Below are 16742 nucleotides of genomic sequence, written 5' to 3'. Positions count from 1 at the left end.
GAAGAGATGTTCATGACTTATTTTATTTACAGTAATAAAAACGAAAGCCAATGATCTACAGGCATAATGTAATCCTCTCTTGTGAGAAAAAAAAAGAATTCTAGAGCTGTGGGTATAGCTTAGTGATAGGGTGCTTGCTTAGCATGTGCTGGTTCCTTGTTTTGATTTACAAGCATTGTGAAAAAAATTATGGAGGATCTTGATGACTCATACATCATCAGAACAACAGATTTATAGCTGTGAGATTATTATAAATTTTCATTGTCAATTTTATCCATTTCTGTTATTACTTTCCAAATCATCAGAAAACAGAGATGCTAAACTATTTTTGTAGTGCTGGGGACTGAGCCAAGAGCCTCTGCCACTGAGCTACATCTCATCCCTATAAAACCAGTTTCCAGAACTTGGAAACAACCTACATGTCCCTCAATAGAAGAATGGATAAAGAAACTGTGGTACATCTACACTATGGAATACTACTCAGCTATTAAAAACAAATGGATTGAACCAGAAATTGTCATAATGAGTGAGTTCACACAGAAGCAAAAAGAGCTAAATGGTACATACTCACTTATATTGAGACACTAGTCCAAGGTGTACGTCCCCATGAAAAACTGTACCTACCAGGAAAGTGGGTAAGAGGGGAGGGCATCCTATTGAGACTTTAGGTGTGAGAAGCCTGGGAGAATGAGGAAATAGAAGGATCCAGCGGGTCCTGGAAAACTACAGGCGAGTCTGGGCCCTGGGGTCCTCCGCAAACTATGGCAACAGCCAAGGAAAATATAGGCAGTAAACCTCGAACCCCTACCCAGACTAGCCGATGGACAGGACATTCTCCACTGGTGAGTGGAGAAGGAGATCTGACTTTCACACAAACTCTGGTGCCCCATATTTGAACATGTCCCTTGGATGGAGATGCCTGGTGGCACTCAGAGGAAGGATAATAGGTCACCAAGGAGAGACTTGATACCCTATGAGCATATACAGGAGGAGGAGGTCCCCCTCAGACACAGACATAGGGGAGGGGAGTAGGGGGGAAGTGGGAGGAAGGGAGGAATGGGAGGATACAAGAGATGGGCTAACAACTGAGATGTAATATGAATAAATTAATAAAAAATACATTAAAAAAATAAAACCAAAATAAGGTGTCTACTCTAAAGTTATAGTTTACAGATAACAATAAGTTGCCAATTTGACACTTTCTAGAATCACCTGAAAAGGAAGGTTCCATAAGGAACTGTCTAGATTGCACTGGGCTGTGAGCATGTCTATGAGGGGAATATCTTGATTAATGGGACAACTGTGTGCAACACCATTCTGTGGGTAGAGAAACTTGGGCTGTTTATGAGTAGAGAAAGTGAGCTGAGTGCTAATATACAGGTATCAATTCACTGCTCTCTGCTCTTGACAGTGGATGTATTATGACTAGCCGCTGCAAGTTCTTGCTGCCTTAATATTCCTGCAATTATGAGCTGTAAGCCAAATACACTCTTAAGCTGCTCTTAAGAGAGCAGAGCATTTTTATCATACAAACAGGAAATGAAACTAAGATGTTTGCTGTTTAAAAGCCAAGAAGATGTGACTTTGTCAGATATAGACTTTCATACCTTTTAACATAGCACTTAATATTCAGTAGATTTCTTTTTATTGATGAATAGGGTCAGTTGCCACTCACACTATTCTGAGGGGGGTTTTCAAACAGGATTCAGTTAGGCTCAATTACTGGTTGCTTCCTCAGACTTCAAAACTTGTTATGAAAATCAGAATCGCAGGCCAATCTGTCTGGCCACTGGTTTCCTCATCATTCCTCATCATTCAGTGCAAATATTTCTATGTTCTATGTGTAGCATGGTAAGAGAAAAATCTGGAAAGAGCTTGTGCATTCACAGATTACTGTGCTATGTATGGGCCCTCTCACCATTTTCTGATTATAATCTTGAAATAAGAATATTCCTCAACAGTGTTAACTGTCAATTTATATGTCAGAGTTTGTAGCTGCTCTGTTGCTTGAGAAGCTCAAATAGTAGATGAACAGATTTAAGAAATGATGTAAGAATCAAGAATGGGACTGAATAAGCCTGAATTTTTTTCTCTTATAAAAATGAGCTTTAACAAGCCTTAATGATGTGCACCTGTAATTGCAACACTCAGGACAAAAAGCAAGATGAAAAAGAGGATGAAACAAAATATACTGGTCATTTTCTTTATGTCAGATGCATTAAAGGTGACCTATACAAAATGTAAGAAACTCATAATCAACCAATAGAGTGCAGGAATAGTGGTGTGTAATGGACATTTAACACTGATTTAAAGCCATCTGGGGGAAAGACAACACATTCCATTTCAAAGCAATTCTCTCAAGCTGAAAGAAATTATGAGCAAGAAGTTACTGAAATTAAGTGGTAGCAGATGTTTCCAAGTAATAGTACAAGAATTTGATCCTCTTATCAATTTTATGAGAGATGAATGTCTGGTGACAGCAATTAGTAGGGGCAACAGAACAAGAGTGGGATGGTGGTAATACAAAGTAATATATTAGAAGCCTTAGAGTGAGGTTAACTATGGGCTGTACAGGAGATAATCTCTTTAAATGACCTGCTTTACAATAATGAAAAAAGTGGCCAAGAACATTTTTGTATTACATTTTTTGATTAAAAATATACCTGGCAATTTTCTTACCTTTTTAAAAAAGGATTAAAAAAAAAAAAGGACAAAGAGATGTAATGTAACTCACGTTTTCTGTTTTAGTTTTCCACCATCAGTATCTGTTTGTTGTGATTGTAATTTTTCTTCATCATCTGACTGTGTGGCATCATTGCTACAAGAGGAAGTGATTTAAAAAGAACAATTTCTTCAAAAATGTCTTCTTAGGTTTATTATACAGTGACTAATTAGAATAAGAAAAATTATCTGGATAAGTTTTATATAACTTCAAACTAAGGAAGAACAGGAGAATTACTAAATAGTTTCCAAGATTAAAGAACGGAATATGAAAGCGAGGTGCAATATGCAAAATTTAAATGAATGCAATTTAATAGTCTGTGAAAATCCTACTATAAGTAACTTGTAGATAACTTTTTCTTCATCCATCAGGTACAATATGTGTTACATTTAATAAAGTTCTTGCTTTTCTAGAACTTGTTCCTTAGACCTCATTACATAACAAAAATCAATCACTTCGCGATTTTTTGTTTTGTTTTTATTTTTTTGAGACAGGGTTTCTCTGTGTAGCCTTGGCTGTCCTGGACTCACTTTGTAGACCAGGCTGGCCTTGAACTCACAGAGATCCGCCTGCCTCTGCCTCCCTGAGTACTGGGATTATAGTCATCCACCACCATGCCCAGCTAAAAACAATTTTTTAAAACCACAATAAGTAGTACAAATACTTAGAAAGCAAAGTTTAGAAGACTAACTGCTCCTCACACTTGGCTTTTTAGTTGTAATCTTTTGATACTGTCTCCAGCACAAACCATTTTAAAAGACAAGAAACTAAGTAGTATGAGATTGAAAATTTAGAATATTCTCCCCAAGTAACTATATGACTATAGCAGATATCAAAGGTAAAGAATACATACTTTTACTTTTAGATTAAAAGTAGAAGACTATGTTTAATTAAATAGGGACAGTTGTAGTTCACAAAGTTAAATTATGACTACCAAACTGAAATGTTGTAAATGTTAAAGAACATTAAGCCATACCTTACGTATTCCTTTGTTCTTCTCATGATGTGTAGAGTAAGAGGATTAATACCTGTTGGCAACTTCTCTTCAGCCAGACTTAAAGGTATTTCTTCTCCAGTATCCAGATTCTTAATCATTACACTAGCTAAAATTTCCTGGAGGGAAAAAAAGAAATATCAAGATGGGCTTACAAGTTAATTATCATTTTAAATTATTTTGAATTATGTGCATGTACATAGTTCTGTATGTGTGTGCATATGTGAGTGTGTGTGCTGCCCAGAGGCAAGAGGTGTTAAGATCTCCTGGACCTGGAGTTACATGTAATTGTGACTCACTTGAACTGAATGCTGGGATTTGAACTAGGTCCTCTGGAAGAGCAATATGTGCTTTTAACTGCTGGGCCAGCTTTCCAGCCCCTTTTCCTTCCTTCTTGCTTTTTATTTTTATTTTTTGGTTTTCTGAGACAGGATTTCTTTGCGTAGCCTTAGCTGTCCTGGACTTGCTTTGCAGACCAGGCTGGCCTTGAACTCACAACCATCTGCCTGCCTCTGCTTCCCCGAGTGCTAGGATTACAGGCATGCACCACTTTGCCTGGCTTATTTACAATTCTTAATTTATCGTTAAATTATAACATCACATTACTGATGAATGAAGGCACTTGTATGTTGTCTGTTGTGGAAGTCTTGGTTTATATGTAAACATGTCTTTGTTTTAATCCCAGGTGTGGGATATAGGGGCTGCTCCAGTTTGTCCACAGCTGCTAACTGCCTCCTGGGAGGGCGCATGATGTTTGTCAGCTGTGAAGTGCCTTATGTGGGGGCGTGGTCTTTATCAATGTGATAAAAGCCAGACTGAGAGAGACTGGGGACTCCAAGAAAGAGGAAGCCTGCTGGAATATTCCCCCTGCTGCTCCTGGCTGCTGTGGATACAGTTTGTATGTCTGTGTACCACATGTGCATAATTCTTGAGTAGGCCAGAAGAGGGCATTAGATTCCCTGGAACTGGAGTTATGGACAGTTCCATGCGAGTTCAAGGAAATCAAACCTAGGTCCTTCAGAAGAGCAACTTTTAACGCCCAGCCATCTTTTAAAGGTAAGAAATAATTATTGAGAAATGGCTCAGCATATAAAAGGACTTATAGTCAAAGCTGATTTGATGGCCTGAGTTCAGTCCCCAGGATCAATATAGTCATCCTCTGACCTCCATATGCTGTGGCATGTACATGCCCATAAATACACACACACACACACACACACACACATCAATAAATGTTTAAAAAGGTATCTAAAATAGTATGGTTAATTTAAAGTTCACCTTTTATAAAATACAGATACTGCATTTGTGCTATGATTACATGTGGTACTGGGAATGGAATTTAGGACCTTATGAATGCTATCGAGCATACAACTGAGTTATAGCCTTTTTTCTTTGTGATTGAATGTCTTAGAAAGTTACCAGGCTGGCCTTGAACTTACGCTGAAGACCATGTAGGTTTGCATCTGCAACTTGTGATCCTCATGCCTCATTGTCCTGAGTGCTAGTATCATAGGCCTATTTTGTCATCAGCCCAACTTGGATTCTATTTAAATGTATGTATTCCAGCACACATCTTTGTGAAATGGCACGTTTCTATCAGAGATTCAAACTTCAGTATATAAATAAAATTCCAAATCTAAGATAATCCTAATTTTAATGATTTTGGCCTAAAAGTAATTTACTATGTATGTTAATATAACTAGACAAGTTCAATATTGCTAGTACTGAAATAGTGTTTAAGAAAGTGGAAATGTTGATTTTCTGGACTTAGTCATTATGTACTGTACTGATCTATTAAACCATCATACTGCAACCCATAAATATGTACAAATATGAAATACCAATGAAAAATAAAGTAAGTGGCCGGGCGGTGGTGGCGCACGCCTTTAATCCTAGCACATGGGAGGCAGAGGCAGGCAGATCCCTGTGAGTTCGAAGCCAGCCTGGTCTACAAAGCGAGTCCAGGACAGCCCAGGATACACAGAGAGACCCTGTCTCAAAAAAAAAGAAAAAAAGAAAAAAGAAAAAGAAAAAGAAAAAATAAAAAAAAGAAAAGAAAGAAAAGAAAGAAAGAAAAAACTACAGTTCAGGGTCATTAGGTACACTTACAGTGCTTTGCAACCACCACCATGATCAATCCCCTGTACGTTCTCATTTTCCTGCTATGATTTTTACATTTGATGTTTTTACCTCATCAGTAAGCTCTCTTCCAGAGTTGGATCTAGGTCTCTGCGGGCCCATCACTTCACCTGCTACTGTCTGCACATCAGGTGCTTTTCCATTGTCCTAAAATTATAATTGTATAAACAGACAGACTGAATCAATTTCTGTATATTTTAATTATTCATTACCCTGCACATTTCTAAAAAATTCCACAAATCAGATAATAAAACCTATTGAAAATTTAAAGAGAAGATTCCATTTTAGTCCTTTATTACTCTCTGCATGCTAAAAGACACCAAAACTACTGCTGCCCATGAAATCATGCCTTAGTAGTGTTACGAACAAATAAATGTTTTATTTGAACCCATCTAAAACAACAGTTCTCTACTAAGATTGTAATTAATTCAGGCCATATGTGGATATTGCTAAAGCAAGGTTAGGGCAACGTCTGCTTGTATAAAGAACTAGACAACAAATATGTTAAAAACTTTTACATACCATTGTCATTGCATATTCTTCTACATTAAAAAGGCAAAACCAAAATCTTATAAAAACAGGCTGGTTTTGACCTTTACTGTATTGTTATAAGAAGAAGATAGTAATTCCACATTTCTAGGTCTGTTAACCCCTCACCTCAGCTACTATATAAATTATCCAAGAGTTCCAGAATGTGGCTGTGGTAAATTACTACACATTTTTTTTTGTATAGCCCACAGGCTAGTACATTAAGTGTTTTATGCACAGGAAAGGGAACTTATAATATTCAACATAGCTGTTTTAAAAATATCTATAACTGGGAAGGGTTAACAATCGAGATGTAATATGAATAAATTAATAATAAAAAATATCTATAACCCACCAAGCACTTGGGATATATTAGCACATTTCATTCTTGCAAAAAATCTTCAGGTGGGTCATTTCCCCCTATTTTTTCAGTGAGGCATTCAAGACTCAGATGCCAAACAGCTAGCTAACCTCATTAAACTAGTTAGTAGCCAAGCCAGACATGGAAGTAAGGTGGTCAGGTACTGGGGACAAAGAAATACTTGGCCTAGAGAAGAAAGAGTTTTAATACTATATCAGCCAGTTGCAGAAAGTGTGAATTAGCCTATATCAAACATAACAGTAATTTACCAACCTGGGCAGTAACTATTTTATCTCCACTTGTAGCACTTGCCAAATCGAGAGAAGGCTGAGAATCTCTAACTGTACTCTCCGAAGCCATATTTGTAGTTAGGAGAGAATCAGATGTAATATTGTCTTTGGGCACTGCAATAATAATAGACAAATAATAGTAATAATAATGACAATGATGATATTAATAACAGAATAGTAATACCAACAATTACATACACACACACACATGAAGGACTTTAAACCTTTATTTAATTCTTGTTGCAAGCTCTTTTGTGGCTTTTATTACTCTTATTTTCTTTATTGAAAAAACATGGTTCAAATGAATCATTTAACTTCTTCAAGACGACATTCAAAGATGTAGGATTTAAATTTAGACTGCAAGTCTTCCAATCTCATTTTCTTTCCACAACTGTCACACAAATTCTTTGAGAGTAAATGATGTGAAAGTCAGGAGTGTGCCAAAGTATTCTGTAATATTATTATAACTTAAGACCAATATAATACCTTTTACCTTTGTCAACCTATTCAAGAAATAATTTATATGAACTAGCTTTCAGTGTTTTTTTTCTTTAGCAGAAACTGAAACAAAAACAGAAAAGTTAGCTGAGAATCATAGCAAATGTCTATGCTTTGGAGGTAGCAGCAGCAGGAGCTCCACAAGTTCAAGGCAAGCCGGGTCAACACAGCAAATTCCATGCTAGCCTGGATGACATAAATGGATCCTGTCTTACCTCTCCCCAGCCCAAAGCAGAAACCATAAGGTTCTAACTCTCATCTCTCCCCACCAAAATACTTACCATCCACATCAGGTGTTTTAAGTGCCTCAAACTCCAGTTCACTTTTCTTTTTTCTTGGTGGTGGTGCAGGTCGAGATGGAGGTGGGGGTCTAGGAGGCGGGAAATTAGTTGGTGGGGGTGGGCGTGCAGGAACAGGCTTCTTTGTACTGGCTACTATATCAGGTTCTGGAGTAAGGTGCCTTGGGGGTTTGGCGGGAGCCACTTCTTCCGCAGCAGCAACATCTTTAGTAGATAAAGAATCTGAGGATGCAGGATCCAGAACATCACTCTCTTCGACTTCTATTGCTTCCTTGTTCAATATTTCAGTTTCCAGTTCTGGAACATCAAGCTGCTCAGCTGAACTTACTTCAGTTAAATCAGCGGTTTCGTCTACTGTCTTCTCACAGGTGTCATCAGAAGGCAGACACTTTTGTGGTTCTAATTCAGTTTCTTCAGATACATCCTGACTGTCTGCCTTTTCAGGATCTTGTTGTAGTTCATGCTCTATGCCTAATAGTCCAGGTATGTTACTAAAGTCTGTCCCAGCCACAGAAGGACCAGGAGTAGCCTGATCAGAAAGTTCTTTTCCTTTGGAATCCAAAGAGTCATCTTCCAATTGTAGTACTTTCTGACTTTCCTCAATGATACTTTCAATTATCTAATGAAAGGTTAAAACGCAGTTTTAAAAATAATGAAACTATTTACAATAACACAATAATAGCTAATTCATTATGTGACAGGCAAGTCTATAATACTTCATTAATTTTAATCTTTACAACAACCTTATGACGTTTCACTCTTTTCGTTCTCTTTTTTTTTAATTTTTAAGACTTTATTATTTATTTTATGTGTGAGTGATCAACCTGCATGTACGCCTGCAGGCCAGAAGAAGGCACCAAGTTCCAATATAGATGTTTGTTTGTGAGCCACCATGTGGTTGCTTGAGAATTGAACTCAGGACCTCTGGAAGAGCAGACAGTGCTCTTAACCGCTGAGCCATCTCTCCAGCCTCAAGTTTCACTCTTATTGCCATAATTTTACAAACAAACTAAAACATACATGGACCAAGTGATTTGTCCAATGCTTTAGAGCTAGTCAGCAGAAAAGTAGGATAAACCCTGGAAGTTTGCTTCAGAATCTATACTGTTAAACAATGCAACAGGGAATCTGTTAATATAGTCACAGAAGTTCAGTCGACCCTGTAAAACAAAGTTATATGTCTTCTCATGAAAACTCTAAATGTCAAGAGTCCATTTACATAGTTCTGCCAAACCAGAACCGCACCAGTTCCCTGCTGTCTCTAGTTAACAAAATCCACCTAGGGTAAGAATCTGATTTGTTTCAGTATGAACTCAAGACTGTATCAGAAAAGCCAGTAGATGCAAAGAGATGAACACGCTTGAATCAACAATTACTAAGGCTTCATTCCTCAGACTGAAGGCAGGTCTATGAAAAGAGCTCAAACATCCAGTCCTCATTGTTCCTACTTCCTCTATTTCTCATAGCTAAGAGAAAAATACACGTATCCAATCTCTGTGTTCAACTGAGTGTTGTCATTACTAAGACACTCAATTCTCTCATCTACTCATCCTTCTACTGTGTCAACCCTGGATGATTCCTGCTCTCTCAGTTCAGCAGCTCCCATGAGTTAACAGTATGTCCCAGCCTGTCCTGGTGAGCATTTTTAATATTTCCACACCAGTAGAACTGGTTATCTCTGCTGTTCAATAAGATTTACTTTGATTTCCCAGAATATTACAAGTAATAGTTTTTCTTTAGCTTAAAATTTTTAGTGCTAGAAATTGCCACAGTATAATACGAACTAAGGTTCAAAATGTTTATCACATTAGATGACTAATCAGCATCGATGACTTTAGTGATAACAAAAGTCAGATAACAGTGTGTGTGAAATGAATAAATGGAATCATTTTGCAAGAAGGGGTGGAAAAAGTGTAAGAGCCAGAGGTGTAAACAGCTACAAGGAAACTGACTTCAAGATACAGCAGGGCAACTGAACTATAAGCTCACAGTGCTTATGTCACCATGTGTAAGACCTGCACAAGCTCAAGTGAGGCCAAATCCTAGTATGAAGAGAGGTGGAGGGCATTAAAGCTCCACCCGTAGCACAGAAGCTACTGCAATTGGCAACCGGGTGGAGAGGGAGGGTCAGTTTTCTCTAAAGGTGTTGCCTCTGGTAAGCTGACCTTATTCCAGTAGAAGACCATATACCCAGGAATATATGGGCAACAAAAATAGGGCTTAGTGGGTTAAAAAAGTAAGATACAAAATTTGATGGGAAGGGAAAGTAGTGCATTTGAAAGGAGTTGGGGGAGGGACAGTATTTTGAAAATACATGCAATTCTCAAAGGGCTAATAACTTTTTTTTTTTCAAAGAATGACTAAAACATGAAGACAGAGTTAGCTGGGTACAACGATTTTTTAAAAGTCTGGTATTTAGTCTAGGCCATGGAGCTGATCTTTAGTACCATAGGAACGGGGAGGCTTGGCTGTAAATAGGGAAAATACATCAAAAAAGTAACCCAGTAGTTGTATAAGCTGAAGTTATGAAGTTAGCCACAGGAGAGAAAGAGAACAGAGTAATGATCTAAATTTCTGGAGAAGGAAGGAAAGAAAGCCTATGGAGCATCACACCCACTAATCACAATCACAGAGGTCTCATTGGGTAGCTGAGTTGTCTTCTTCAGATGTAGGATTCTGAGGTAAAAGCATTAGGAAATTTGCCCAAATGCCCCATAGTTGTTAAAGAAAGCCCAAACTTGAATGGAGGTAATCTTCCATGCAATACTTTGCATAAGGAAAAAAGAATAGTTAAATCTCAGCAATGGATGATATGAAATAGAAGTAGGAAGATTAAAAACAAATTTGCAAATAAAGGAAAGATAATGGAAAAGGAGGGTTTCAGGATTCTTAGCCTCCTATGTTTATGTGCAGAAGAAAACAAGAGGCTGGTGAGTGGCCACAATAACAGCAAGGTTATTATAAAGATTGATCACTGCGTGTAACAGAAAGACCCATAAGAGGTCAAAATGCAGTTGAAAATCATGTCTGTTCTCCTATCTCGTTCTGTGATTTTACAATCATGTCTGTTCTCCTAGTCTCGTTGTTCTGTGACTTTACCTTTCATTATAGTATACACAGACTAAATAGGTTGGCGCTGTATATTCACTTTACTAAGCTCAGAAGATCAGTTCCATCAGACACATTTTTCAGCTGGATGATGACAGACCCCTACCATACCTACTCATTGTGCCCAAGTCTGTCATTTTCTATGGATTTGGAAGCAATGAAAATGGGAAAAAAAGGAAACAGGACTAAAAGCAACAGAGATGTTGATGCCATTGTACCTTTTACATCAAAAGCTCACTGCTTTCTGGGCGGTTATAAAATGAAGCTCATATATTTTAGTATGACATAGGCATTCTCCTAACTTGGACTTAATCAGACTCATCTTCAGTCATTCTGCACATTCCCCATCTCTAGACCACTGGTAATGTCGTTCCTCTTTACCTCTGCCTGCCTGCCAAAACTGTACTTATCTAGCCATCAACCGTCAGCTCCCATGCTACTTCCCCATGAAGTTACTCTGTAGTACCACCAAACAGGAGGTAGTTTCTCTTTGGATTCTTATATTCTATAAATTGAGTTCAACATTTATTACATTTCTTTTCATCCAATTTCCTTAGTTTCTCTTTGACATATAGCTGTATGCAAGATGGCCTCAAACTCCTGATATAGCTGGGATGACACTGAAGTTTTCTAATTCTCTTGTCTCCACAGGCCAAGTGCCGGGGTTACAAGCTTGTGCCACCATGTCTGGTTATGTTTATTCAAATTCCTCTACTAAAAATGTAAGCTACTTATAAGTTAGTATTATAGTCTTAAGTCTTTATTATTAACTATTAATTAAAGCTTAATTCTTAAGAAGGTTAGAATTTTAAAGGAGTATTATTAAGCCTCATTCTATGGCCCACAGAATTTTCTCACTATTTTTTCTGTTTCTATTTAAAATTCTCCTTCAAATTACCTTTTGGATATTAACTATAGACAAGATAAATTGTAAGTTGGAAACTGATTTTTAAAGGGAGAAATTAAAAACTGGGGTCATGAACGCCTGAAATTCTTACACTTGAGTGGCTGAAACAGGAAGAGGAGAAATATGGCAAAAATGAAGTTTCAGCAATAAAAGTGTTCAAATTCAAGCAGTAAAAATGCGTAAATACAGAGCCAGGCATGGTGGCACACACCTTTAGTCCCAGCACTTGGTAGGCAGAGGCAGGCGGATCGCTGTGAGTTCGAAGCCAGCCTGGTCTACAAAGTCCAGGAAAGCCAAGGCTACACAGAGAAGAAACCCTGTCTCGAAAAAAAAAAATTCGGTAAATAAATTAAAACATTTGACAGAAGCATATTAATGATACATAAATAAGAAGGACATATAAACACAGTAAGAATAAATGTCCTGCGGGGTGTTGATAAACACCTTTAATCCCAGCACTCCAGATACAGAGACGGGAGGATCTCTGTGAGTTTGAAGCCAGTTTGTCCATAGGGTAAGTACCAGGACAGTGAGGGCTACACAGAGAAACCCTGTCTTGATATACACATAGACACACATACATACACACATGGATGAAATGTAGAATATAACATTCTATCTACGTTGCAATCAGGAACAAAATAAATATATGCAAATGGTTGAGAACCAGGAATGAATCATGAAAAAATAAAAAAATAAAAATAAACTGCTCCATTGTAGAATTGTGAATTTTTACCTGTTTTTAAAAACAGCTCCCTTTTAGCCTGGCAGTGGTGGTGCACACCTGTAATCCCAGCACTCAAGGAGGCAGAGGCAGGTGGATCTCTGTTGAGTTCGAGGCCAGCCTGGTCTACAGAGTTTTTCCAGGACAGCCAGAGCTACACAAAGAAACCCTGTCTTGAAAAACTAAAACCAAAACCAAAAAATATAGTTCCATTTCTATTCTATATGCTAATACACAAGAAAACTACTTTTCCCTAAAGGGTTTTTCCCCTTTTATAGAAAAATGTATGATCAATGTTAAAATCCAGCCCATTATATTTATAAATTTTATAAGGATAAAATAGCAGTTCTCCATTGACAGCAGCTTTGCTCCAAATCCATCCCAGCTATGTGCTGGTATCTGGAGACATTTTTGCTTGTTATGACTAAAGGATGTGAGAATGCTACTGGTGTCCAGGTAGGTAGAATAATTCTAGAATGCGCACGATAGTGACTGCTTCCCTTCACACAATAAATGTGAAGAGTGCTACTGTTTTAGAAACTCTGAGGTAGAGAATGAGCTGTTTTTCTGGACTCTAGAAACTTACTGGCTAGAAGAGTGCCCATGGCCCAGAAAACACTGAAAACTTGTGTAAGTAAATAAACACAAATATCTATTCCTTTGGATTTTAAGCTGCTTCTACAAATAGCTCATTTTTACAACACTGATTTAAAAACAACAACATGTGGACTACATGCCAAGGACAGAGAAGAATACCCCGTATCTTCCTCCATCACTCCCTACCGTATTCCTTTGAGAAAGGGTTTGTCACTGAACCTGGATTTTGCCTCCTGGCTTGCAGGCCAGAAAACTCTACTGAGATCAACCTGTGTCTATCCATGCACTCCCAAACATAAGCACACAGAGTCATAACCAGCATTTTTAATATACATTCTGGGATTTGAACTCAGGTCCTCATGCTTAAACAGAAAGTGTTTTTGCCACTGAGATATCTCCCCAGCCCCCAAATATATATCTTGCATTTAATCTCTTATCTTGTGAACTAATTTCTGGAGCTTACAGCACTGATTATTTAAAAGGTATCAAGGACACTATTTGCATAAGGTCTTCCTGGTACCACTGACTCCTAAAGATATCACAATTTACTACAATGAACCTTTCAGTGTCTGTAACTTCTTTATTGTTATTTTGAGATAGAGTTTCACTATGTATGTATCCCTAGCTGTCCTGAAGCTTGCCATGTAGATCAGACAGTCATGTTACCCCGCCTATCAAGAGCTGAGATTAAAGGTCTGTACCAAAGCACTTAACAGCCATATTAAACAAACAACTGTTACAAGAGTAAATTACAAAGCAGATGATGACATGACTTCTAAAAGGGTCAATGTCTCTTGTCCCATTAAGCTAACATGCAGAAACATTTGCTAAAACAATTAGTATGTATACAACGGTATGCTCAAACAATACAGAAAACATCCAGTTTTCAATGTATAAATTTTATGTCCTCTATAAAATAAAGTTGACATTTTCCAACCTTTTTGGATACATCTTGTCTCAATTCTTGTACAGGGGACTCATTTCCAGCTTTCTTTTCTGTATTCTCTGTTTCCTGTTTAAAGAAACAAACAGACCAAATGATGACATTCTTTTTAAGTCTGCTCTAAAAGGGTGCAAAAGGGGAAACTATAGCACTGATAAAGCAAAGAAGACATGTGAACATGCTTCAAAAACTAAAACAATAAATAATAATACTAAACACAAAGAAACAATAAAGGTACCCACAGATAATATTCCAACTACTACACTGTGATTTGAAAAAAAAATCAGCAGATTTTTTATTTTTCACTTTTAAATGTGAAAAAATTGAGCCTAACTTTTAGCAAAGAAGATTTATTTATTTATTTATTTGTTGATTGATTGACTGATTGATTAATTGGGTTTTTGAGATAGGGTTTCTCTGTTTAGGCCTGGCTGTCCTAGAACTCACTCTATAGACCAGGCTGCCCTCAAATTCACAGAGATCTGCCTGCCTCTGCCTCCCAAGTGCTGGGGATAAAGGTGTACACCAACAGTGCCCCGCTGAAGATTTACTTTCATTTTACATGTATGAGTGCTCTGCCTGCATGTATGTATGTAATACTAAATGGATGCCTATAGTGGTCAGAAGGCACTAGATCCCCTGAAATTTGGAGTTGTAGACAGTTATGAACTGCCATGTGGATGCTAGGAAGCAAACCTTCTGAAGCAGCAGCAAGTGCTCTTAACTTTGAGCCATCTCTCTTGTCCCCTGAGCTTACTTTTTAACATTAAAAAATAATAGAGGGCTGGTGAGATAGCTCAGAGGGTAAAAGTGCTTGTCCCAAGCTTGACAACCTGAGTTCAATCCCTGGAACACACATGGTGGATGGAATGAACCAACTCCTGCAAGTTGTCCTCTGATCTTCACAGTTGAGCTCAATAATAATAATAATTTAAAATTTTAATAGAAAATGAGAACTTTGGAATATCTTAGTAACTGGAAAACATTAAAGATCAAAAATATTTTTCCTGGGGCTGGAGAGATGGCTCAGAGATTAAGTGCACTGGCTGCTCTTCCAGAGGACACTGGTTTCATTCCCAGCACCCACATGGTGGTTCAGAATACAAGTTTGACTTCCCAGTTTCAGGGGACTCTAATGTCCTTTTCTGGCCTCTGCACCAAACATGCATGTGGTTCACAGGCATATATATATAAGCAAAACACCTATATACACTAAATAGATATTAAAAATATTTTCCCAATAAATAGATATTAAAAATATTTCCCCAAAGTACTATTCTACAAATACATAAAAATAAAAATCATATGACACGCAAAAACACAATCTGAGAGTATTTTTATATTCTATATGCTTTAGATAAAAAGATATAAGATTAAACCAGATGTTAAATGAAGTTTCCTAAAACACTAAAAGATGAGAAACATTAAACCCACCAAAAATACATATATATCTACGTATACATTTATACACACACACATATATCTTCTATGTACACACATAAAAATGTATGTATATATTAAAATGACACATATACAAGTGTGGGGATTCTTTTTTCTTTTTGAGACAGGGTTTCTCTGCGTAGCCTTGGCTGTCCTGGACTCACTTTGTAGACCAGGCTGGCCTCGACTCACAGCAATCTGCCTGCCTCTGTGCTAGGATTAAAGGCATGAGCCACCATGTCTGGCTGGGGATTATTTGTATGAGTACTAATTCCATGATGAAGTTTTGCCAAAATTTACTACTGATTAATATAATTGAGTCAATATTCTACTGAAATTTATGATAGCCTTGCAACATTTTCTATCTCAATTTTTTTTTAAATTTCTCTTCAATATTTGGAGAATACTGCAAGTTTTATATAGAATCTGATAGAAGATCATTCTTTCCCCTCTCCCAGAATCTAAGTATTAGGTAAAATCTAAACTTTATTATAGCCCATGAGGGCCTCACATGATGTGACCTCTTCCTATACACTTGATATCTCAGGCACTTCTCATCACCAGCCTCAATACATATACTTCAGTGAACCCTTGCTATTGGGGTTCAAGTGACAATTTTATCATAGAAGCCTTGTCTAGGCATTATTTTAAAAACAGTCATTTATTTAATTTTATGTATATGTGTGTGTGTTATGAAGACCCAGGTGAGATTGGAGCAATAAGGATTAAACAGGAGGAGGATATAAGAGACAGGTTAGGGAGAGAATATGGCCATTTGAAGGGTCATATGGAAACCTACTACTGTAGAAGGTTCTTAAACAGTGCCCCAACTAGGTTTCTTTCATCACAAAGTAAAACCATCAGTGCCAGGAATGGACTATACCTAGTTAAATCACTGGCCAAAAGGGCCTCAAACATCTCTGGTTATTGCCAAGGCTATTGGTTGCTCTCCACAAACTGATAGTAAGGCCCTACTGCTGAGGGCAACACTTAGATACCTCAATGAACATGGAGGTATCAATCTGTTGCCTAACTAGAGCCTTCACCACTACTGACTAGTGTTCATGGTACTGAAGGTACTCTGCACACTACCTGGAGAAAGTTAATCATCTACAAACTGTATTCTACAATGGTGACCTGCCTGCAAGAAATACTGTACAATAGTGGCACAAATATGGAAGTAACCAACTAC

At 37.6% G+C, this 16742-nt stretch overlaps 1 protein-coding gene across 3 annotated transcripts in view; it reads right to left on the bottom strand.

Moving 5' to 3' along the window:
• The window catches only part of WDR44 (WD repeat domain 44), a 129846-nt gene that overhangs the window by 34399 nt on the left and 78705 nt on the right, over positions 1-16742 (bottom strand). For all 3 annotated transcript variants that reach the window (XM_084790546.1, XM_084790547.1, XM_084790545.1), the window contains exons 4-9: positions 14105-14179; positions 7814-8450; positions 7018-7148; positions 5907-6002; positions 3699-3835; positions 2735-2818 (exon numbers count right to left, since the gene is read on the bottom strand). In XM_084790546.1, the coding sequence (XP_084646672.1) occupies positions 2735-2818; positions 3699-3835; positions 5907-6002; positions 7018-7148; positions 7814-8450; positions 14105-14179 (1160 nt within the window). The remainder of the gene's footprint in view (positions 1-2734; positions 2819-3698; positions 3836-5906; positions 6003-7017; positions 7149-7813; positions 8451-14104; positions 14180-16742) is intronic.

This window comes from Acomys minous, assembly GCF_964271855.1.
Source record: "Acomys minous genome assembly, chromosome: 7".
NCBI classification, from domain to species: Eukaryota; Metazoa; Chordata; class Mammalia; order Rodentia; family Muridae; genus Acomys; species Acomys minous.
The sequence above is the reverse complement of the archived record's forward strand: the minus strand, read 5'-3'. Positions and strand labels throughout refer to the sequence as shown.